General features: G+C 35.5%; 3 protein-coding genes across 6 annotated transcripts; 1 reads left to right on the top strand and 2 right to left on the bottom strand.

The window, feature by feature from the left end:
- Nucleotides 1-10,728, bottom strand: LOC147411291 (formin-like protein (DUF1421)). The gene is made up of 3 exons (XM_086446781.1): nt 10,407-10,728; nt 9,582-9,863; nt 1-1,350 (listed from the first exon to the last, which is right to left on the bottom strand). The coding sequence occupies exons 1-3, from the start codon at nt 10,554-10,556 to the stop codon at nt 136-138; spliced, it is 1,647 nt and encodes a 548-aa protein (XP_086302907.1). The 5' UTR covers nt 10,557-10,728; the 3' UTR covers nt 1-135.
- A 3,137-nt stretch (nt 10,729-13,865) lies between these two features.
- Nucleotides 13,866-19,134, top strand: LOC147411292 (3-deoxy-manno-octulosonate cytidylyltransferase, mitochondrial-like). Its single transcript, XM_086432013.1, has 8 exons — nt 13,866-14,213; nt 16,263-16,308; nt 16,927-17,013; nt 17,087-17,211; nt 17,642-17,781; nt 17,885-17,936; nt 18,062-18,146; nt 18,821-19,134. Exons 1-8 carry the CDS (start codon nt 13,965-13,967, stop codon nt 18,952-18,954), a joined length of 918 nt encoding a protein of 305 aa, XP_086288139.1. The 5' UTR covers nt 13,866-13,964; the 3' UTR covers nt 18,955-19,134.
- Nucleotides 19,135-19,317: 183 nt separating this feature from the next.
- On the bottom strand, nt 19,318-25,594 carry LOC147411293 (putative 2-carboxy-D-arabinitol-1-phosphatase). 4 transcript variants are annotated; one of them, XR_015179586.1, is made up of 9 exons: nt 25,213-25,594; nt 23,808-23,959; nt 21,321-21,440; nt 21,128-21,227; nt 20,896-21,035; nt 20,593-20,672; nt 20,197-20,401; nt 20,045-20,095; nt 19,318-19,514 (listed from the first exon to the last, which is right to left on the bottom strand). XR_015179586.1 is itself a non-coding variant. In XM_086446788.1 (7 exons), exons 1-7 carry the CDS (start codon nt 25,352-25,354, stop codon nt 20,275-20,277), a joined length of 861 nt encoding a protein of 286 aa, XP_086302914.1. In that variant the 5' UTR covers nt 25,355-25,593; the 3' UTR covers nt 19,781-20,274. The 4 variants fall into 4 exon arrangements, 1 of the variants encoding a protein (XP_086302914.1); XR_015179587.1 differs by lacking the exon at nt 20,045-20,095; XR_015179584.1 differs by lacking the exon at nt 19,318-19,514 and having other exon boundaries at nt 19,781-20,095.
- Nucleotides 25,595-26,096: the final 502 nt, after the last annotated feature.

Raw genomic sequence — 26,096 nt, forward strand, 5'->3', positions numbered from 1 at the left:
TGATGAGCTCATAAATATATGTATATAATTATAATTATCTTTTTCACTTCCTATGTAACCAAAGAAAACAGAAACATATTTTAAGCTTGTTTGAAACGCTGCAAATAGAAAACATGTAATGACACCGCAATCCACCTAAGCTGACCATGTTCTTTGTGATGCGCTTGAAGGATGCATGTTCAACCTGTCAAGCACAGCATTGAAATCCATGGGCTGTCCGCTCTCATCCATCCTGTGAATCACACTCGCAACATAATCCCTCGGATACCCCATACTCACAGCTTTCTCAATAAATTCACCATACGGATGGTTGCGCATCATCTGTGGTGGGCTCGGTTGACGGATCGGTTGTGGATTCTGAAGAGAGGAGACGTGGGCTGGAGGATAACCACCTTGCGCGATGTGGGATGGCTGTGAGTGAGGAACCCTTCCGCCTTCTCCATCATACATCACGTAAGCTTGTCTGGGAACCTGTGTGGGGTGAGACCCAGAAACTGCATAGGCACCATCACCACCAACAGGGGTTCCATAAGTGTTCTCTTGGGTCTGAGATTGTGGTTGTCGCTGCACGTTATGCTGTGGAGGCTGTTGTTGAACTGTTGGTCTAATGGTCCCACTGTAACCAAAACCCATAGTTTCTGGCCTAATCACTCCTGACTGAGGAACTCCAGAGAAAGAGACTGGCACATTGCCTGGGAATGTTCCAGGTGGTAGGTTTGAAGGTTGGGTTGGGGGGTAGGAAGGATAAACCGGGGGTGTCTGAGAACCAATCTGAGCTTGCAGAGACGACTGTTGTTGTTGTTGTTGTACTTGTTGTTGGGGGAACTGCTGAGGCCACTGCTGTTGATATTGGGGGAATGGATGAACTTGCTGCGGCTGACTGACATGTGGCTGTGGTGGCTGTTGAGAAATTTGAAGTTGGGGCCGTTGGTACTGGGACTCTGCTTGCAAGTATTGGTCCTGAGGACGAGGTTGGGTCTGTTGTGATGGCAGATTTGGAATCTGGTTCTGTTGTGGATAATAGGTGTGTGGTGGTTGGGTCTGAACGTTTTGAGATGGCGTCTGAGAGGAGAAGGGTGCGGGTTGGTGCTGCTCCATAGGTCTGTCTTGGAGTTGGGTTGGTGGGTTTATTTGGTGTGGTAAAGCAAGAGCTAACTGCTGGTTCTGCACTTCTGATGTGGTGGTGTCTTGTTTTTTGGGATCAGAGGTAGATGTTGCAACTTTCTCCACTTTGTGTTGTGAATGGCTCGCAGCCGAGGATTCTTTCTGTGCAAGCTGAAGCTTGGCCAGTTCCTTCTGGGTATCAGCAAGTTCCTGCTTGTCTCTCAGTATTTGTACAGACCTGTGGACCTGAAGGAAAAAGATTCAGCAACACTAATTTAATCCGTTGAGTTAAATTAGTAGTAGATGAAGCATTTTAATATGCAAGCATTAGCTCAATTGTACAACCCCAAGAAAGCAGTTCAGTTTCCTCAAGAATACAGGGATACAATATTTCGGATAACTGGGATCTAGATTACTGTCAAGGTCAATAAGACAGACAAGCCTCAAAGATATCACCCAATAAGCATTTATGCATCTATACTAATGAAGTGAGAACTTATGGAGCTAATAATCGGGAACACATTTACTTTAACATTTCGACAAAGGACACTGCTGGACATATATATATATTATATACACACACACACACACACACAAAATACAAACCGACCCTTTGATACATAACAACTTACTCCCAGCTAATTGCAGAGCTAACCATGGGAATGGGTGTCTCAACATGGAAGTCAATAATGGATACGTTGGAAGCCACACATGAACATCCTCACATGAATATCTATAGATACATATCCACATCTAATAATATTGGAAACACCACTCAAATGAGACTAATAACATGGCAGACTTATTTAGCTGGTTTTAAATTCACAGTTAAGCATATTTCTGGAAAAACTAATATACTTCCTGATATTCTCTCTAGAGAACCAATATTTGGAACTAATAATTATTTAGTGCAGGCCAATATGTTTTTCAATAATAGAGGACGAGGAAGAGGACCCGGTCCCGGACGAGGAAGAGGATATAGTCCAATTTCTCCTTATTTAGAAGACCCTAGATCTGGTTCTAGTACCAGGTTAAACCTGGCATCTCCATACATAGAAGACCCCCTATCTTTAACTCAAGAAGAAGCAGAAGAACTCAGACAGCTTATCAAGACCCTAAAAAACTCTTCTACAAAAGATGACGCCGTATCATCCAGCGGAAACACTGAAGAAAAGAAGCTTCATATAGCCAGCACAGAGCAGATGAGAGACAATCCAAATAGCAACAAAAGACCAAGACAAGAAAGACCAAATGTGTACCAGCTAGACGACATCAATACTATACTCTACCCACCAGGGCTTAACGAGTATACTAAAGACAAATACCGCATCTTTGGACAAGTATATCTTAGGCAACACAGTATCAGGGAACAATTTTCAATCCCTAATACTATCAGAGCCTACTTCTCGGCAGGAGAATTAGCAGCAGTAGACACGGTTTGGAATGCAGCCAGCCATAACCTACAGATTGAATTTGGACAAGGCCTTTATGCCCTATTATAAGGAGTAAGACAATACAGACAGCAAGCCTTGACGCTTCAGCAACAAATCAATACCTTCCAGCCCATCTTTACCTATGCAGACATGGCAAAGGACCTAACTGAAATAGTATTTCGAAAAGTTAAATTCGATGTGTCCTTTTTAGTCCCAGCCTTCATCGAAAATTTAAAAGTTGATGAAGCAATTCTAGACGTTTGTCAAAGTCTCAATAAAGTCATGTTCGTCTATTTTTACTTCTCGGATGGTGACATTACAGTTTAGCATCCTGTCTTCGGTGATTCTTACCAACGAGAAAGAATTTGGGCCTATGGTCTTTAATTCAGTAATCCAAACTGGATATTGGCCTCTGAGAATAACTTTTAGAAATTTTTGGATTTCTGGCTTGAAGAGGTCTAGATGGGTCTCATCCATTAGCAAAATACATTCTAGTAATCCATATTCAGCTAATGTTTTTGCTAGTCGAGGTTCTGTTAGTTTTTTGTCACTGGTGTCTTTAGCAATTCTGGGAATTTGCGGAACATATCCCACTACCAGGCTTCCTTCAATTAAGCTTTCTCCTTTATTGAGACTTTGACAAACGTCTAGAATTGCTTCATCAACTTTTAAATTTTCGATGAAGGCTGGGACTAAAAAGGACACATCGAATCTAACTTTTCGAAATACTATTTCAGTTAGGTCCTTTGCCATGTCTGCATAGGTAAAGCTGGGCTGGAAGGTATTGATTTGTTGCTGAAGCGTTAAGGCTTGCTGTCTGTATTGTCTTACTCCTTGTAATAGGGCATAAAGACCTGTCCAAATTCAATCTGTAGGTTATGGCTGGCTGCATTCCAAACCGTGTCTACTGCTGCTAATTCTCCTGCCGAGAAGTAGGCTCTGATAGTATTAGGGATTGGAAATTGTTCCCTGATACTGTGTTGCCTAAGATATACTTGTCCAAAGATGCGGTATTTGTCTTTAGTATACTCGTTAAGCCCTGGTGGGTAGAGTATAGTATTGATGTCGTCTAGCTGGTACACATTTGGTCTCTCTTGTGTTGCCTAAGATATCATCTGCTCTGTGCTGGCTATATGAAGCTTCTTTTCTTCAGTGTTTCCGCTGGATGATACGGCGTCATCTTTTATAGAAGAGTTTTTTAGGGTCTTGATAAGTTGTCTGAGTTCTTCTGCTTCTTCTTGAGTTAAAGATAGGGGGTCTTCTATGTATGGAGATGCCAGGTTTAACCTGGTACTAGAACCAGATCTAGGGTCTTCTAAATAAGGAGAAATTGGACTATATCCTCTTCCTCGTCCGGGACCGGGTCCTCTTCCTCGTCCTCTATTATTGAAAAACATATTGGCCTGCACTAAATAATTATTAGTTCCAAATATTGGTTCTCTAGAGAGAATATCAGGAAGTATATTAGTTTTTCCAGAAATATGCTTAACTGTGAATTTAAAACCAGCTAAATAAGTCTGCCATGTTATTAGTCTCATTTGAGTGGTGTTTCCAATATTATTTTTGTTAAAGGTTTTAACAAACATGGAATCGGTCTCAATAGTAAACTCAGTGGGTCTTACAATCAAATTTACTAAACCATTTTCTATCCATGATTAATTGAATAAGATTGTCTTTTGATGGTATTTGGTAATTTTCATCAATAGTATTGTTATTAAGAAGTCTGTTATCTATTACCATCCTTGGTTCACCTCTAACTTGTTCAGAATGATTGTTTACCAAGAATGCTAATCTATCATAGACACTGCTTATTATTAGAAACAGACAAAAACAAAGAAAGACGAGAAGGCATTCTCAAAACTTATTCTGAATTTTGGAAAGAAGTAGAAGAAAATAGACTTAATATAGCCAGAAAACTAGAAGGATACAGGGAAAGAAAGTCTAATTTTTTGTCTAGAAACATGAGATCTATTCCCTGTTTTCCTTCAACTGCTTCAATCTTGTTGATAATTCTTTTTTCTAATTTAGGAAGTTCGGGTTGGAAACTTAACATATGACATACTGACTCTGTTAAGTTGTCTGGGATGCCTTGTTCTAATTTAGCATTAATCTCAAGTAATCCTCTTTCTATGTTGTTTCCTACATCCTCTATTTTAGCATTTGTGGAATAATGTTGGGCTTCGAGTGTCTTTTCGTGTAGGTAGAACAACGAACTAGTTTCCTTGAATGATTTTATTATTATTTCAATAATCCATCTAAGTCTATTGGAAATGTGATTTCCTTGCTGACTTAACATCTTAACAAACATGGAATCGGTCTCAATAGTAAACTCAGTGGATCTTAGGAACATTTCATATTTTTTTAGGGCTTGAATAACTGCAAAAAGTTCTTTTTCATGAATATGATAATTGACTACTGCCCCACTAAACATGCCTGACTTATAACAGCAGAGCTTTCTTTTTCTTTCTTTATCAAACTTATTTATAGCAAAATATATTGCTCCCCATTGCTTTTCCGAAGCATCGGTTTGTACAATAAATTCGTGGTCTTTCGTCGGGAGAGATAAGGGTGGAAGTTTTTTGACTTGTTCTTTTACCTGTCTGACTATTTGTCTGTCTCTATCATCAAGAACTGTTCTGTCTGGTTTTGTGGTTTTCCTATGGATTCGCCTTTGCGAAATCCAAATGTTACACCTTCGGTGTCTTGATGCATATAAGCGATTTGAGCTGTGTGTAAGACTTTGGGAGTCTTATCTGGAAAATGCCATTGATGCATTTCTTGACTGAATTTGTCTATAGCATTATTATATGCGAATGTATAATCAGGGATCCCACTGGGATTCATACTTCTATCAATAAGGTAAAGATCAACACAAGAAACTGATAACAAACACCCAAACATATGAACTTATGGAGAAATTAGGGGTGTTTGGATAACGCAACCTGGGCTGCAAACTGGCTAGGTTGCAGTTCAACAAGGAAGGCACACTCGTTTTCCCGATTATGGGCTTACCTTAGATCTCACAAGCATTTCTCCCAGATCACACTTTCTAGAAATATCAGACCACCACAACCAAATGATGGAAATTGAGGTTGCACAACCTAAATTGGAAGAAGTCCGAGTTGGAATTATTGCCTTCCAGACATGCTTAAGCTAAAAATTGGATATTAGGATATTAACAATAGAAGAAATTGACTAACATTCTTCAAACAACCAAGGGCAACATGAAACTTATCGTCCTCTAGATATTGGTTTAGATATGCAATAGATGGCTAGATGATGTTCCTGCATCCATACAGAAATAAGTTCAACATACCATAAAATGTCAGGTTTCCTAGTTGTTGGTTGTTGTGATAGTTCAAAAAGAGATGTCCTTCAATATATGCATAAGTTTCAAGGCAACAAAAATCTACTCAAGTGCAGTATATCTTCTGAAAATTTGGGCTGAACTATTATGACATGCAGGTACACAGCAACCAGTAGTCAACCATCTAAATATCTGACAAAAATATGGTTTTACACCTAGTTACCCAATTCTCAGCCAAAATTACATTTGAACAAAATTAGGAAAACAAAAAATAGTTATCATACATGAGCTAAATGGGTGCTGAACTGAAAAGAAAACAAAATCTCAATCAAAGGCATCCTTTAAGTGAGGTTATCTTGTTATGTGATTACAAACTTCACAATGCGACTTCGGCACACTGAAATACAAATATGTGCACCAGAAAAACAAACAAAAATCAGAATAAGACAGAAAATGAAAACAAAGAAACATTTAACTTCCACAATCTACAAATACAAACTACTTAAAGATAAGCATGAGTTGAAACAAAACATTCACACATTTACGGTGAGACAAACCCAAACAATGCATTTGATAGGTAAATAAGCTCGACAAAATATGTTTGAAACAATTAAATGACGCTTAGAACCATTTATACTAACAAATTTCAACCTTTTTCACACTAATAAACAAATAATACACTGAGTTTATTAAGGAACACAAATGAAGTCAACAATCAAGGGTTCCGACGAAATATTTGTAATTATTTAGGTTTTCACTTAATTAGATCTAGATTCATCATCAAGATTATTTTAGATTAATTATTTTTTTTTAGATTTGTGTTGTTCTAAAGCTTTATTTTTATATTTTTTCGGCTTATTTTCATATTTTATTGGCCCATGGCCTTAGTATAATATTTAGGGGCAGTTTGATAATTTTAGGATGTGTTTTATTTAAGTTTATTAGGGTTAAAATTTTAGGAAAGAGAAAATTACGAAAATTAGGTATTTTAGCTTTATTAGGACTCTTGGTAGATTTTCCTTATTTATAGATTGTATTAGGGTTTATTGAGGGAGAATGAATGGAATAAATAAATTACAAAAAATTTTGTTTTTTCTTTTGAATGATGGAGCATTCAATGTGGTCGGTAAATATCATTTTTTTCTTGATTTCTTTAATCTTCTTCTTATCCTCAATCTTCTTTTGTTTATTTGTGAGAAATTAAGAAACCATCAAGAAGCCTCTAATCCTTTCAAGAACCCAATCTATAAACTTTTGTTTTCTTGATTTTTCAAGAATTCTTGAATTCTTGATTTTTAACTTCTTCAAGTCTTGGATTCTTGAATTTTGAAACCCCTTTTTTGATTCTTGAAATCTACAAATCTCAATCCTTAATCATTTCTCCATTCTCTTAATCATTACCTTATAAACCTTAACCTTTAACCCCCCTTTCATCAAATCCCGTTGTAATTGAGAAAAAAAAAAAAAAAAAATTTACTTTTGGTTTTACCCTATTCTAGCTCAAATCCTTAATCCAATCCCCAACCAGATTTCCCTACACCCCCTATTTTCTCTTCTCCCCTCATCGTCTTGCATCGTTTACCCTCAAATGATCATTCAACGATACACTAGTTTGCGGACGATACACTAGTTTTTTTGGAGCATTCGAGAGACCAGGTGAGGGTGCTTCGTGTTTATTGTGCTGCTTTGAAGCTATGTCAGGATTACATATTAATTTGCTGAAAAATAAGATTTTTCGGGTAGGAGAAGTGAACGATATTCATTTGATGGCCACAACTTTAGGTTGTGGGTATGATACCCTGCCCAAATCCTATTTGGGCTTACCGTTGGGAGCACCCTACAATAGTATCAAAACTTTGGATGGTGTTATTGAGATATTGGAGAAAAGGTTGAGCATGTGGAAGGCCAATTATCTGTCGAAATGAGGGAAAGTAACTTTTATTAAAAGCACCTTAACGAATATCCCGATTTACTTTCTCTCGATGTTCCCGCTTCCGAGGTCCGTCGAAATTAGATTGGAAAGGCTCATGAGGAATTTTTGTGGAATGACAAGAACGGCAGGAGGAAGTATCATTTGGTCAGATGGAAGGTGATTTACATGCCCAAGAAGAAAGGGGGACTGGGCATAAGGGTGCTTAGATTAGCTAATAGAGCACTTCTAGGAAAATGGCTTTGGAGGTTCGATGAGGAGAGGGGTAGGCTGTGGAGAAAGGTTATTATAACTAAGTATAGAGAAAGGAGGCTAGGCTGGTATAGCGACGAGTCTAAAGACTCGTATGGGTGTAGTGTTTGGAAATGGATTCTAAAAGTGAGCGAGGATTTAAAGAAAGGGATTAGGTTCAAAGCAGGTTTAGGGGACAGAATCAGATTTTGGGAAGATAGCTGGTGCGGCACATCGCCTATGGCATCTCAATTTTCGTCTTTGTACACCTGTTCTATAAAGAAGAACCGCTCTATTCGGCAATGTTTGATTCACGAGTCCAGTCCTACTTGGGATTTGGGGTTTAGAAGAAGCTTTACTGATTGGGGGAGATAACTGAGATGACATCTTTCCTTGATCTCCTGCATACGTTTCATCTCAACGAAAGCGAACAGGATAAATGGGAATGGACAAGGGCTAAGGACTTTAGATTCTCGGTTAGGTCCTTCCATAAGTGGCTGACTCCTTTTGCAGAGCGATCCCTCTCAAGACCTATCATTTGGTCCAAGTCAGTTCCCTCTAAAATCCCCTTTTTTATTTGGTTGACTTCCCTTGGTAGGATTCTGATGATGGATAATTTGATTGCTTGGGGTTAGATCACGCTCAATTGTTGTCCCCTTTGTTTAGGGAAGGCGAATATGTTGGTCGTATTTTAATTCATTGCTCATTTTCTTATAATATTTTATCATACTTTCTTGATCTATTCCGTATTAATTAGGTCTTTCCTCGTAAGTTCTCCTCGTTGTTAAAAGAATGGACCTGTAATGCTTTCCATACCAGAAAACGGTTCTTGTGGGCTCGGCTATTGCTTGGGGAGTATGAAACGAGAAAAATAACAGGGTGTTCAATAGTAAGATTATAAGTTCTCATGCAAATTTTTTTGGAGATCTTGGGCTTTTTATACCTTTGGTCAAAACTGAACATAGAGTTCGCGGGGATTACTTTTGATGATTTTGTTTTTAGATGGAACTCTTTATGTAATCACTGATGTTATAACTATCATTTCTTTGCTACCCCTTGTGAGGTTTTATCGGCCTTGTTGTAAATTTTTTCTCTCTTTTTCAATATATTATACTTATCAAAGAGAGAGAGAGAGAGAGATTACACTGAAATGTTTTAATGGTTTATGGTTAGGCAAGCAGCCAAATTTCCATACCCTAATAGAGAGGGCATCTCTTATTCAGTGATTAGAACCAAAAAAAAAAAAAAATTTGGTGACACCTATAGGAACCAAGACAAACAGAGGTTATCCTAAACATCCTAACGCTCCATCCCAATCAGGTTAAAACCCAAAATATCTCAATCGAGACAAACCAAAATTTTAAACCCTGCATAGAAGTCCGGAGGTCTTTGCTACGTGCTTATGGAATGGAAAGATGATGAATCTAGGTCTCAAGTGATTTCCATTCCAAGTAAACATGGACCAATTAAAGGACGCTATTGTACTCAATATTGCACATTTATTAAGCAATAAATCATCCTATTCAGAAATTGAAAACAATTACACAATAAAGTTTTTACTCAAAGATAAACTCACTTCTTGAAGATGCTTCTCAAGAGATCTAAGCTTTGAATCTGCTTCACTGTTCTCACGAGTTATTTCAGATCGCATTTCTCCTATTGATTTCTCAAGATCATAGCAATACAATTCCAACTGTGACAAACGAGCACTAATTCCCTCAAGAAAATGGAGGAGACTGTCAGTATATTTTTTCATTGTTTTTTCAACAGTGAAAAGTAAATCCTGATATAGAGATTCTTCTTGACGATTATATACAGGTGACAACGATGATCTCCCCATTCTTCTCTCACGGAAATCCTGCTCAGTCAAGAATCAAGAAGCGATTACTTGGAGACTTTCACAGACAAAAATTGGTCATAAAAAATGAAAATAAAATTAAATTAAAATTAAAGCTGTACTTCTACTCCATCAAAAAACAAATCACTGAACTAAAAAGCTATTATTCTTCAAGAAAACATTAAATTTTAAAAAGAAATATCATTTCACATAATTCTTCAACGAGAAATTGAAGCTTTCTTTCAAATTGGAGCTTAATCCATGCTAATTGGTACTGTTCGACAGATTGATTGAATTTTAAAAAGAACTATAATTTCATATAATTCTTCAACGAAATTTTGAAGCTTTGTTTCAAATTAGGGTTTAATCCATGCTAATTGGTACTGTTCAACAGATTGATTGAATTTAGGGCATAAAAAGGGTTCCTTAAAGTTTCCAATTCTTAGCTTCATGATTAAGAAATTTCGCGCATTTCTAGGTCAGATTTTCAGAAACATCTTTAAATCAAACAAATAAAGGAGAACAAATCCAAAAAAAATAAATATATAAATAAATAAAGAGTACCTTCCCAGAATTGTTTCCAGTTACAGGATCGGTGTGCCTTCCATTAGATCCTTCTTGATTCCCAAAATCATCGTAAGAGCAAAGAACATCATCTGAACCGAAATCAAACCCTTTCGAACCAGAAACAGTTCTGCCAGATCCAGAAGCCATGAGACGATCAAATTAAATGTTAAATCGATCAAAAGAACTTAAACTTAGGATGGATCGAGTAGAAAACAAGATGAATTTCTCCCCCTTTAATCTCTCGAAGAAAAAACGAAGAGAAGACTCAAAGACGCTAGAGAAAACGTTTTTTTGGCTTGTTGGCTGCGTCACATTACTTGCAGAGAGGGACTTATAAATGGTTTTGCCTCATGTTTGGATCTTGTACTCCTTTGTGTTAGTTAGCCATCCGACTTCCAGTCTTCTTTGAAGGCCACGTATATTTGTCTTATCATTTATCCACAAAATATTAGTTATATTGGAGATCACTATCCGTAAAATTCAAGCTCTTTTCTACGAAAGCTTGGGGAAAGCTTAGGGCTTGTTTGTTATAGATTCAAGTTTCTACTTCAAGATTTTGTGTCCAGAAAAAGTAGAAGCTCAAAGTCGGGGAAGATCCATCTTGGATAATCTTGTTTGTTATTAAAGCTGACGAATAAGAAGCAATAGAGAAATGTCAAATTGATTATATTGTTTGATTGATGTGTTAAGAAGAATGAGGGGTGAAATCATTATTTCAACCCTATGGATTTTCCAGTGTTAACTTTTCATGGTGGTTCGTGTGTAACAATAGTTCTAGCAAGACTTATCAAAAATGCAATTTTGGATTTCTTGCAAAAATTGTTGAAGCAAAAGTCGTTGCTAATAAACATATTTTTTTCGATTTTTTCATCTCAAGACACAAAAAATGATAACAAAAATACTCTTAATAAGTAAAATTTTGCAAGTCCTAAACCAATGATAGTAGATGTTGAGTGAGTAAAAAAGAATAAGAACAACTGTATCCACGATCGTATTGGGTGTCTAAAAATCCAGATCAAAAAATGAAAGTGAAAGCACCCCCATCAACTTAATAAAGAGGAATGAAGAGATCATTAGTTTTAGGGTAAACACCCAAACAAAACTTGAAAAGATGAATCCTCATCTTAAAAAAATAGAAGATGGGAAGGTATTTAACGTTTTTGAGGGATTCCATCATAAAAGTTATTTAGCATAGAATCATGATTTAAAGACAATTAGCATATGCCAACTAGCTTAGTTGGTTAAGTCTTTGGGTGACGATGCCAGAGACATGGGTTCAAATTACGTTAGCACCAAGTTATTGAATTCATTATAAATAGGTTTCAAATATATATATAATTAAAGATAATAAATCAATAATATCGTATCTACATGTAATTGACAATTAGATTCGCAGAAACATAATCCCAATCTCTAGAAATCAAAGAAAGAATTAACAAGGCATCAACAATAATAAGAAGGGAGAGCTTCCAATAAAGGAGATAAAAAATCTACATAAAGGAAGGTATTTTTTATTAAGATTTTTCAAGTGATTTCAACTAAAAAGTATTGTAAATCTGACTTAATACATCTAAATCTATTGTGTGTATCTCGAAATATCATGTAGATGAAATAATCATCAAACGATAAGATTGAATCCAAAGATAAATATATACTTTCATGCCCCATCAGCAATAATTTGCATCTACATCTGCCAAAAAAGAGAAAACACACAACATAGACTTGGAGCTAGCCTGCAACGCGACACCCAGGAGTACAGGATAAAAACTTCAAATAATATACTTACCCACAAAAGCACCTTAATAAGTCGGATAAGGACGAGAGAGGTGAGAATGGGCTTATTGGTGTGGCGGTGGAGCATCATCTCTTCGGTCCGCTTTTCTATAAGCCTATGATGTGATAGGTCAGGCGGTACTTTAAAAAAAGTACTACAGGGTTCCAAGCCGTAAATCTTACACGTATTAAATCTTACACGTATTCACACAATTAGATGCACCCCACTCCCAATCCCCACTGTAGAGCACCAGATCGTGATAGAAAATAGATAGTTCCAAAGAAAAATTTCGGAAAATTTCCATTTCCAATTCCATGTAGACAAGGGCCATTGAATAAGCTCAAAATGATTATTCCTTATAATTTAAAAGCGTATAATCTGTAGACTCATGAAACGTGAACTCATACATTCATCTCGACTTTCTATTTGTGATATCCAACAGTTGAGATATATCTTAGAAATCCATAATATATTTTCGGGATACATCTTTTGTCTCAATTGTTGAATCTCACATATACACGATTGAAATTGTGTGTGAACATATGAATTCACGTTTCATGAGTTTCCAGATCCCAACCCTAATTTAAATATTTATTAAATTAAAAAAACATAATCTTGTACCCATGACTTCGAAGTTGATTTACAATGTGTCAAACCAACTAAGTCATACATTTATATAATAAAAGGGTCAGGATCCCTTGACTTCTAAGAATGATGCATGAAAAAACACATGATCCTAATCCTTTAAATGCAAAACCCAATGATTGAGATTTATCATTGGGATAAGTACCTCCAAGATTTGTGTTATCAAGATATTTATAAATCCCAATCATAGGATTTTGCATTTAAAGGGATGGGACTATGTTTTATTTTCATGAGTCATTCTTGAGAGGCAATGGATCCCAACTCATAATAAAATACAAATTTAAGATCCATGATTTGCTACAGGTAGGAGGATAAACATCCCATTCACCTTTTGTACGATCCCCCACTTTATTGCCTTTTTATTTCATTCTTTCAATTTTATTGTCTTTTTTTCTTCCTTTCATTCCTCCATCATTTTTTTTATACGATACCCTCTGACTACTATTTTTCTCTTTTACTCCTTTAATCTTTTAAGAAATTTAATAATATTTCTCTATTTTTTATTTTTTCTCTTTTACCCATTAACCCGTACTTGGGACGTAGGTATGGATGAACTCTGGTGTATAATAAAACACAATTACAAAGACCATTTTGGAGGGACAAATTTTTAGAAACTAGAATTTTTGTGGGATTCATTTTATTATCTTTCTTGTTCAACTCTTTTAATATTATTGTATTTCATCTTTTACTTATGAGTCATGATAATCTAACTACTCTACATAGCAAACTCAATCGACTACATGATGTGACAAGCTCGAGAATTGTGAAACTCTATTTCTTGGGATACATGATCCCCTCAAGATACACATTTTATGGGGAAGTGTAGTCATGTATCCCGAGGAGCATAGATCTATGATTTTTGAACATGTCGCATCAAGGTAATCAATTGAATTTGCCACGTGGGATAGTCACATTATCATGATTTTTTACTTATTTAACTCATTTTATTATTTTTCATGTTTTAACCTTTAATCTCAAATTTATTTAATAACACCCGTAACTTTAATTTTTTTTCCCACTTTTTAACCCCCACCCCTTTTCCCTATAACATTTGGGCACAGAAGTCCGCGGAAGCCTTTTCGACTTTCAAACTCTCTCACTCCCGCTTTTCAGTCTCTGTAAAGAGAGTAGCGAAGATGAACCCTAAATCGATCTATTCTTTGTCGTCTTCTTCATCTGGATCAAGTAACAGCAAATTCTGGATCGCACATGGCCTGATCTCTGCAGCTGCAATTGCAGTGGCAGCTGGGGCTTGGACATTAGTCTCGCTTCGTCGATCTGGGAAATTTCGGACTCGAGTGATCGGGATCATACCCGCTCGCTTTGCTTCCTCGCGATTCCAAGGCAAACCTCTCGTTCAAATCCTTGGAAAGCCCATGATTCAGGTACCCATCACACCCAATTTTACCCTAACTGGTTGGATTTCGGGCATTATGGATCTTCTTCTCCTTGATGAGTACAATCTGTTTTTAGTTTGGTTTATTTCATTTTTGTATATTTTGTAGGTTATGGAAGTTGAATTTGTGGGAAAAATTTAGAAAGTTATTTCCTTTGTTTAAAAACATTTCTCAATTCGAAATATTTCAGAAACATTAGAATTTTTCGATCTGGTGACCGCCGAAAGTTTCCGAAACGGCATGAAATTTTGTTCTTGCATGATCTAATATGTTATTAATTTTACCCTAGATCAATTAAGAATTTTCCAGTCACTTTATCCGATTCTTAAGTTATTTTACAAAATTCAGAAGTAGGATGTCATACAATTTTTATCCTAAATTCAAACGTAAAATCAACTACATTTCATTCCTATTGAAGGTATTATATATATGATGTATTTCTAATAAATTAATTTGAGTTACTAAAATCATTCAGTTAATCCACTTGATTTGATTATTATATTTGTTATTCTTAATTCCTAATTTCGTCGTCATTAGTAAGTCCAATCCATCAATTCCACCATTCGATTCTTATCTATAGCTATATCTTATGTTAAGGTGTGTGCTCATATTCCTATTATTATCTCAATCCCGTCACATTTGACCTAATTATTTCCCTTTTAAAGCATCTAAACCTGTACCAAAACACTCTTCATTGTTATCATCATTTGTCTTTGTCGTACATTTTCAAATCATCTCAATTGGGTTCATTTATTTTCCCTAGGATTCCCTTGGAAGTGCTCATGCCTGATTTTTTCTTTCATAGTATCCGGACACCCTAATCCTTGCCATACAAGTTCTATAAACATGTTAATTAATTTCCCAAAAATTATGCTCTGTAAATTTTAGCTGTTCTTATCATGGTTGCAAGTTTCATACAGTCTTGGCTGATATAGGAACAAAGAGTTGAACCCAAAACATTGAATGTTTTGGGATTGCCTTGGATTGTCTCGAAATGTCTTGGTCTGCACAATCTCGGTTTTTGCACTAGTACTGTCCTCTCATTCTCCCCACTTTTGGTTAATTGAACCAATTAGTGCAAAATCTCACTTTGGGTATTTCTTCCTCCTGAATATTAACTAGTTTACCATCTTTGTGTATCTTTACTAAAGTTGCATCGTACTCAGTTTTTGTTTTACTTATTTTAAGGCCCTTGATTTCCTAGGTATCCCTCAAAATTATAGTTTTGTCTCTATTCCCTCTGTAATGCCATTAATTAACATTCCATCATCTGCAAATAACACCCAAGGGACCTCACCTTAAATATGATTAGTTAATTTATCCATAACTAGTGTAAAAGTACAGACTCAGGGCCGACCCATTGTGATTGGTAGCTTGAGAAGCTAATGAAAATGCATGATAGAAAAGTATAGGGAATTAAGAAATTAAATTGGATTGAACAATTTTTCCAAAAATGTACTGTATTTATACTTTATATATAAGAAAGTGGTTTGTTTGCTTCAGGATACATGAAATTACATTTTGATTGCCTCAAGTCTGTGGTTTGCCAAGGTGCATGTTTGGATCTCTACATGGTTGTTTTTTCACAGAGAAACTGAAGAAAGTAAAAAAAATGGTTTTGAGATTTGCCGAGTGAAGAGGAATAATTCCAGTAGTTTCAGTTCTCCAAGTGTTCAGGCCTCTCTAATAGCATTTTCAGGCTTTAACAGATGTGAAAGTGAAGTTGAATGAAGGCCTTTTGAGTTCCCGTTAAGTTCAAAGAGAGTTGTACAGCATTCTTTAACAGCTTATGCTGAATTTTGTGCTTTATTTTCTGTTTCTGATTAAAGAAAAATAAAATAAAAAATAAACCTCTCAATGTTAAATGGGCTGGGTGTGGTTTTTCTGTTTTTGAAATATAATTTATAAGATAAGAAAAAAGTAAAATTTAAATGTTTGTTTGTATTTAATCAGTTTTATTCCTGGTATCAATTAGTATTTCATGATAATATGTTCCACATAATAATTTGGTTACCATTTTTAGTTGCTTTGATACAGAGAACATGGGAAAGAGCCAAGTTGGCCGCCACATTGGACCGCATTGGTACGTCTGCCTAATTAAGCGTCATGCATTTAAATTTTCTGATCTTCTGAGACTAGTTTGATTGGTATCAAATCAATGCTGCTAAGGAGAAGATTTCCCTCTCAAACTTATGTCTTAGAACCACATGTTTAAGATTCAAACTGAAATGCCTCTGTCCATTCATCAGATGTGATCATACTAGGATTTGTTTCAGAGCCCTGGCAGGAGCTAGAATTTTGGAACCTAGTTTTTGAAGAATTCTCGTAGAAGTATGACGGGATCAGGGATGTGGTGCAAATCTATACATTCTGTGAATGGATGATGCAAAGTGGACCTGCATTGGATGTTGCCTAACCTTGCAATGTTAATTCCAGATCAAAGAAATATAACCATAGTGGTTGATAACCATACGTGGAACAAACTATGTTGCTTCTGATTCTGGTTAGGTTCAAAAACTCTCTATGAATTTCTTCACATTCTGCCCTAACTGCAGTTGAAAGTTGAAACAATTAAATGGAGGAGTACATCTCCAGTGGATCAGGAGATCTGCTGCCATAGGAGCTGATTATGATTATCTGATTGGACTTTTATTGTTTGGTTTTGTCTATCTTACCATATAAACCTTCCTTCTTGCTCTAGTTGTGGCAACAGATGATGAAAAGATTGCAGAATGCTGTCAAGGGTTTGGAGCAGATGTGATAATGACATCAGAATCTTGCCGAAATGGTAGGACCTTCGGTGGTTTACTTGGAGCAAGTTTCAAATTTCTAATAGCCTATGGTATTTATTTAATATGCAGGCACTGAACGTTGCAATGAAGCACTCCAGAAGCTTGAGAGGAAGTATGATGTTGTTGTCAATATTCAGGGGGATGAGCCTCTTATTGAACCGGAGATAATAGATGGGGTTGTGAAAGCTCTGCAGGTAGTTAATCCGTCTAATGTTGCACTAGTTTCTTGGAAAATGTTTTTTTAGTCACATAATGAGCAAAATATTGTATTTTTTTTGTACGTAGAGGATGCATGAATCAAATGTTTTCTTCTATTTCTTATGGAGCAGCATGAAAATTTTGATATCTTTTGCACAAATCAAAAGTTTTACTGATAGGAACATTGGAGAGGAAGGGTGGTAAATCTGATTAAACGTTGTTCAGATCCTTCAGAATAACCCTAATAGGTGAAATAGTCCAAGTACTTTTTAACATTTAAGGAATTTTAAGGTTTACTTGAGTTATGTACATCTAATGAACTCATTGTTCCCCAGTTTCATCTTAATAAATACTCAGCTCCCCATTGCAATATTTTTTTGCTTTTTTTTCTTTCTAATTGATTGAAGAATCTTGCGAGTTCTGCAGGGAGCCCCTGATGCTGTGTTTAGCACTGCAGTAACAGCTTTAAAACCTGAAGATGGAAATGATCCAAACAGGGTGAAATGTGTAGTTGACAATCATGGCTATGCAATTTATTTCTCAAGGGGACTAATACCATATAACAAGTGAGTTGTCTGGCATATTTCATTTTATGTAGCTGTAGTACATAGTATCCTACACTATTTAGTAACATTCCATATATTTATCAATGTCTCTGAATTTCCACAGATCAGGGACAGTAAATCCAAACTTTCCATATTTACTGCATCTTGGTATTCAGGTATTAATTTTGATTTTTCTCTCATAAGCTTACTTTTATGGTAATATGTTCCTGCTTGATTATCTACGTCTATTACATGCGTGGAGTTGTTCTATCACTTACTAATTTTGCCCTTATTTGGCCAGAGTTATGACTCAAAGTTTCTAAGGATTTATCCAGAACTTCCACCTACTCCACTGCAATTAGAAGAAGATCTAGAACAAGATGAAGGTAATATAAGATTTTCAGAAAAAAATTATCTTTTTTAACTTTTTTTTTTATAAATATAAATTATATTAATGAAGAAAAGAAGAAGGGGAGGCTGAGATAGCCCACTAACAACAAGAGAGAAAAACAAAAAGAAACAAAAACTGCAAATAAAAAGAAAAAACACACCCAACGGGGACCTACACGTCGCAAACGGTATCCCAATTAAATACAAAGTCTTGGAACGACAGTCCCTCAAAGTCTTTACTCAACTTTGACCAAAGAAACAGAAGACCCAAAATTGTTATGTTAGCTTTAGAATAATGTCCTTTATCTAGTCGTGTCTCCTTGCAATATGCGCATGGACCTTTATGGTTTTTGAAAACTCATATGGTGCCACGTGGATCCTCATTGATCCCGGCTAAATAATTGGAGTGCGTCGGAAGGAGAAAATATTCATTAACATGATTAAGGTAACTTTTAAACGAAAATGAATATCTTTTGACTCTTTTTTTCTCATGTCCATCCTTCCTGTATTCTTCTTATATTTTGTGTCTTTATCTTTCTGGCTATGGCAGTTTTCTGAAATGTCCAGCACTATTAAAAAAAAATAAATAATAGAGACAATGGTTCTGCATAGAGACGCACACCAGTCATAATTGTCACTGAGAAAAGCGAACATTACTTAATTCATAATTGATTCACAAAATATTTTGAAAGTCTATACCTTTTGTTACAGGTGATCAAGGTTGACCATGATGCTCATGGAGTGGACACTCCAGAAGATATTGAGAAGATAGAATCTCTGATGCGTGAAAGAAACTTAGCTTAGCCCATAGCAATTGAAAACAGCGACTATGAGGAAAGGAGCATTAAGTATTTCCATTCAGTACTCCTGGAATCGATTGTGGAATTCTAAGTTGATCTATTTAGTTTGTTGTCGATTAGTGATTCAGTTTTGTTATTTACTGTGTATTGTTTCAAATAATGGAAAGGATCAGTACATAATTAATGCCCGAAAAGAAAAAAAAAAGAGGAAAAAATCACATGTGATGTTCTGGCTTAAACGGTGAATTATAGAGCATTATATTTCCATTTAGGAGCTCAATAACAAGAGTTCTAAAGTCTTAAACCTTGGAAGGAGTTGGAAACCTTATTTTGAAATGAGTTGGAAACCTTATTTTGAAATGCTATGTGTTAGGCCACTGATGGACTTTGGACTCAGGCTGTTGAATGTTAAAATCTACCTATAACTTAAGTAATTTTCTCGGACTACTCCCCCCTCCCCCCTCTTACAATTCTCACACCATGTAAATTAGGCAGCAGGACCAAAGGATTCCAGCTGTTGTACCACCTCAACTTTCTTCATATGATCAGTTTCAACCCAATTTCCTGAAAAAAGAAAATATATCTTTCAACTTCTATTCAATTATGTATGGATACATGTCTAATATTATGGCAAGGGTGTTCATATTCATGTTCACCATCACATGTAACATTTTTCCCTGTTTAGGAATTCAAGTGTTATCACACACTTCTAAAGCCATGCCTTTTGTCACAAATGTAAAATTGCAAGAAACAATGGAAAACAAAAAGTTGGTGCAGATGGAAACCTATGATGTAAGAAATACATTTGTGAATCCGAAGAGGGAAAAAAAAAAAAGAAGTCGAAATTTGGTACAGCTGAAAAGATTATAACTCAACATACGGTTACACGATTGCATTTCAGTCTATCAAAATTACCGGACTCGAATCCTTTAGGGCCAACTGAAAAGCAAAGGGCGACAGATACAAAACTCAACCAATCACAGCAGACTGCTTTATTCCACACTTTTATCAAATTCAGTGAAGAAAGTGTAAAGAATTAATACAGAAAATACTTGTACATTGCATTAACATTGCTACGAAGGATTGAGATTCACATGGAAATTTTTTCACAGCGGCTAACCTCCATCCATCTGTGCTGCTTGGGACTCGTCATGCCACAATAAAAGTACAACAGTTATTTTATCTGAAAATGAGAATTCTTTGCTGAAATGAAATGAAAGGACATTGAGGGCAGTTTGGGATTCACATTTTCCTAACATTATGTTCCCGTGTCATAGCACCTGGTTTCCTTCTTTAGCACCATCAAGTGCAGCATTGCAAAGATTTAGTAATGATAGACATGATCGCTGTACATGTGCGCTGTCATGTTCAAGCATCGAAGCATGGGTTCTCCTTGTTTATTGAAAACAAATACAGAGATTCCACCATTATTAATGTCTACAGCACGGAACCTGCACAATCAAAACCTAAATCTGAATACAAGTGGAAACAAGGCATGGCATGTGAAGTATGAAAGATTAAAGTGCTGTCTAAATATGGGATCACATCCAAATCATATTTTATAAGAAACCATTGAAGTGCTACGTCGTTTCATGGACATTTGCTTTGATGTATGTTTGTACTTCATAGTATCTAAAATCACCTCTCAGGGTCAAGTCCAAGTGCCGTGCAGATCAGTGCCCTTAAGATTGACTTGTGTGTGACAACCAAAACATTTTCTCCCTGATGAAGAAAAATGGTTTACAGAATTAGCAAAAGATTATTACATCTCAATGAAAGGAATTTTCAATAAAATCCAAGTAATATAAGAGAGATTCTATTACTAACCAACTTTTGCTAAGAGCACCTCAATTCATATGAAATCACAAAAGAATTAGCACATATCTTGGGGTGCTCTAGTAAAAGTTGGTGTGGAGATAGAAGCTCTCTAATATAAGGAGCTTACTGGTGTCGACAAGATTTCCCTCCAAGCTTCATTTGCTGTTCCCCATAGTTTCCGAACAGGGTAAACACCATTTACACTAAAATTAGCTGGATCTTCTCTCCATGTTATATACTCCTTTGGATATATCTTTTTAGCATCCACTGCCTCCAAAATCTGAATGTAATGAAGTGGAGAAAATACATATAGAACCAAATGGAAGGATGACAATCATGTAGAATAGTACTCCACATACCGTTTTTCATGCCCTCCAGAAAGAATAGATGGGCCTCTTTCAACGAGTCGAGGAAAACCAACGGTTCTTCTCTTCCTTGCCAAATAAGTTCTGCAGTAGACTGTATTACACTCCAATGCTTTAGCATGGTTAGAAAAAAATAGCAAACCACAATATAAAATTTCTTTCTAAAGCACAACAATAGAATCCAAACCTTGGCACGAGAGATAGGACTAGCAAAACACTTATCAAAGCACATATCAGCTAGTGCTCTCCGGCACTTCTCTGCTTGCATTACTCCAGTATCTGTTAGAATGGACAAGTTTGAGCTTCCCTGAAGATATATATAATAGCAACTAGGTTAGCAAATTCCAAAGTCGGAGAGCTATAATTGATTAATTATTTTCTTTTATGCAAAATAAATAACATAAGCAGTAGAAACTTTGAATGGAGAAAGTAAGGAACATAAGTGTCATATTATAATGTGCCTGAAAAATATAATTTAATTTACTTTAACAAAGAGAATATAGAAATCAGAGAATTAATACATTATCCACCAACCCTTTTTTGTGTTTCATCTTTATATTTGACCTAAAAATAACATCAAATAGGATATAGGCCACCTCATCAAAGTGGTGTCCAAAAAATTTATCTAAAATAATGTTTTCTCCTGATTCAAATGTATTTTCAAGTCACAACTCACTACCTTAATCCATGATCCTTTTGGTCTTCCTCTCCCTCTTTTAGACCAAACAAATTAGAGTGATAAACTCTCCCTTAATTTATCACTCATATTGGGACTATTTATACTTTCACAGTATGTGTAGTATGTGTTAGCTCTAATTTTATGTTGTTTAGTCTTTCAACTCACCCATCTTAACATCCTCATCTCTGATATGCCCAATCTCTGAACATGTTTCTTGATTGCCTAACATTTAACTAGATAAAAACTTAACCAGCCCAAGTGACATCTAATAAAATTTTCCTTTTAAATTGATTGGTATGCATCGGTCACGAATTACTCAAAAAGTGCACCTCTAATTTAGCCATCCAACTCTAATCTATGGAAAACATCCTCCTCAACCTTCCCATCTTCGTCCATGCATAAGTATTTCTTCTTCTGTTCCATTGAGGCATTCACATTTGCACAATGTGCTCAAATAGACCTTTCTACATCCACTGTAAAATAATTTGACACAGACAAACAAAACAAAAATCAATCTACCTATTAATATTGGAAGAGAAAGAGAGATCATATCTCTTTAAGAAAATGAAAGGGGCAAACTTCAAACAACGAACTAAAGTTCCATTCAATGATTTGGAATATCCAATTAAAAACTCCAAAACCATTACTCCTACTATACTTTCTTACATAAATTCTTTGACTAGGAAATGTCCAAAATATTGTCCCAAGTTGCAAATTCTATCAGAACTATGAAATATACAGATGAAAAATTGACCGAGCCCCATCAATGAAGACTGACACATAAACCAAAGTAATTACGCACGACTTTTTTAGATAGATTTGAGAATTTTATTAGGGAAAAAAAAAAAAAAAACTTTTTCAGTTCCAAAATAATGTCCCTAGTTTAGCCACCTAAGGTAATTCAGTGTCATATCCTCACCAATCTCTCTATCCTTATAAATGGTGATCGCCATCATCATCATCAAAACCTTATCCCCTGATTCAAACTTCAAAACGTCGTGATGTTTCAAAATGTTTCGCGGGAACATTCTGGCTTCGACTAAGATTGGAACAAAATATTGAATGTCTCAAACTGTTCTATTTGAGACCTTTTTGGTTTTTCTTCAGGATGCTACAATGCATTAAACAAGATTTTAAACCTTGCTTGTACCAAAAATTTGGGGTAGACTTGGTGAGTCTTATTTCTCCATTCAATTCTATCTAAAGCCATGCCTTCTATTGATTCAAAATGATAGAAAACCCGCCACTAGATTTGCCTCTCTGCAGAGCTTTGCTACTCTTACTTAGAAAGGTAATCCGACTGTTTTGGATCTAATACAGAGAAGAATGAACTGGGGATGGGTTACTTTTTCCTTTTCATTCAGGTGATGACTGGTCATGGAGTTTCATCCCCATCTCAAACCTTACCGTCGAGGCTGGGACAAGACAACAAACTGATTCTTCGATTTTTATGTTCATGTAATTTATTGTCCCTATTGCCTCCTCGCTATTGACAAGAACTTCCTTCTTATTCTCAAGAAAGAGACAAGAAGTTAGACTTGACTATAGAGAAATTCAATGTTTTTTCAAGGCTACAAAATTTTATATCCACCTTCACTACCTCAGTCCACACCTTTTTAGTCTTCTTCTTCTAGTCATCTTCATGGATATAGATAATTATTTAAATTCTTGATATACTTCTCAATCTCTAGTGATGCTTTGTTGGAAACTTGAAAAGCTCACATGAACAAATGGATCCAACAAAAGTGTATTTTGTTTTCCTTAACGAAAGAGTAGATTGAGCTCCTTGCTCATTTTTATCCACAAAATCATTCTTGATTAATGGATGTTGCTCAAAATAATTCTTGATCTATGGATGTTGTACACCTCAAGAACCCATTTATCATGGTCGATTGATCAAATCACGGTCCTCCTTTCTTTTATCTAAATTAATGTCCTTCGTTAATTCAAGTATCTATATATTTTCTATCAGAATAAGAGAGAGAGAAAACAAACCTGAATTCTACTTTCATCATTCCAAGAGCTAAGCCCATGCCTAACAAGAGTCACCTTCTTTGAAGAATGGATCAGCCCATGAGTAAGTGATGGTGTTGCTCCTTTGAAATCAAATGCACCACCAGTCATAGAAGCATATTTTTCAAGTTGATCTGCAATAGATAAAGTTCGATAAAAACATTGTAACTTGGGATAAGAGAGCACTACTCCATATAACTAGCATTCGTGGAAATATAAGCATAGGAAACAGAATGATTGTCTTAAAAAAGTACGAAATGGGAAAACTGAACAAAGTCATGCTTAGATAGTTGAGAATGAAACAGACCTATTTTCTGTGACCAAGATCATTCATTTTAGTTCCTTCGTGTAGCTTCAAATTGATGTTTCCAATTGTGCTTCACGTTCCCTATTCCATCCATATAAAGGAGAAAGACGACCATACAGTATCAACCATTAACATTTAGTGAACGGTCGATACTCCAATTTATTACATGGGAACCTTCTCCTACGGAAACTTAGGCAGATCTACCAAAATGCATTCTTGGAACTTTTTGAACACTCAAATTCCTACCATGGATGACTTATTTTTTATTGTGCTCTAAATTTGAGGCAATTCTTTGACTCTTTAACATCATCTCAAAAACTTAATTGTTGTTTATGGGAAAAAAGGGAGATTATTGATGTATTCTATGGTAGGATGGGAACCCGTCATCAAAAAGCATGATTTAAGAGCTTGAACTAAAAAATGGATTCATGGCAGAAGGTCAAAAGAAGTATAGATTACACTTAGCCAATCCAAATTCGTAAAAGTATGAAAATTATACTTTACTGATCTAAATTCGTAAAGTCACCACATTATACACATCTAAGTATCTGAATGGGACATTTGCCCATCCACACAAATAAGCTCCATATAATTGGAGCAGTCATAAAAAAAAATACCACTTAAACTTTCAACATAAAATGAATTTTTCTGTCTGCTATAATTTATCTACTAATTCTACACTTAATTTTTTTTATAATAATACTGACCAATGAGGTTGAAAAGATTGATAAAGGCAAAAACAAAAGCAGCCCACTTCACAATAGATCCCAACTAAAAACAAAATCCCCCCTTCCACACAACCCCCCACACCACCCCACAAAAAAAAATCTCCACCAAATGTTTTACAGTGAAGAATTTCAAATGGGTTCTGCTTGTTTATCAATAAAATCAACATTCAATCATTCTACACAATTTCCATCTTACACAACATTCTCAACCCATCTGTACTTTTTATTTTTTACCCACTTTTCTAAATCTTGATTGCTAAAATGGGTACTTCTGAGATCATACAATTTTGTATAAATTGTTTTTGTTTCTTACAAAAAGGATTACCAGTAGAGATAGAAATTCAGAGATTACCAGTAGTTACTGTGAAGTCTGGATTGGAAGACGAACATCGAATTCTTTGATTAGTTGATGGTCGAAGGTGAAGATTGTGAGGAAGTTTGGGCATGTAAGACCAGCAAGGAGTGGTCACCACAAGAAGAAATCCACAACCCATCTTCCAATGGAGCTCACTTCTCTCTGTTTTTTAGCTTTCTTGGCTTTCCACCACAAAAATATTTTCTTCCGAAGACTATTCCCATTGAGTGGTTACCATAACAAGAATTGCTCGACCCATCTTCAACATCAAATGCAGCTCCCCACCACCACCACACTTTCTGACTGGTTTTGCTTTCTTGGCTTTCCACCACAAAATATTGGTCCCGTTCTTTGGATTGGTTTGATTTGGTTTGTAACGTTTCGGATTAATAAAATAGGGAACCGATCAATTTTATTCAATTCTTGGCTCATGTCTTTTATAGAATAGAATGAAATCGAGAATTGAATTCTTATATTAATAAAGTTATAAATCTATTTAATAAATTATACTTATTTAAAAAAATAATTAATTATTATTTTATGAATAAATTAATGATATTTTTTTGGATGAATAGATTAATGTCTTTCTTTAATTGTTAGAAAAACTCTTAATTTTTTTTTTTTAATGAATCCATTAATAATTTTTTTTTTATTATTAATGATTAGATTAATAATTTATTATATGAGATTTTATATTCACATTTATTTATTTATATTAAAAATATAATGATTCAAGTAGGTTTTTAGGATATTTACAACCCATAAAATCAAATCGACATTAGTTCAGTTCAGGTTGGTTTGGTTCTATGGCAATTTGATTCGATTCTGATTCTCATTAAAATCATTCGGGTTGATTTGATTCTATGGCAATTTGATTCGAT

The sequence above is a fragment of the Akebia trifoliata genome, chromosome 1 (assembly GCF_017979445.1).
Source record: "Akebia trifoliata isolate Shusen 1 chromosome 1, ASM1797944v1, whole genome shotgun sequence".
NCBI lineage: Eukaryota > Viridiplantae > Streptophyta > Magnoliopsida > Ranunculales > Lardizabalaceae > Akebia > Akebia trifoliata.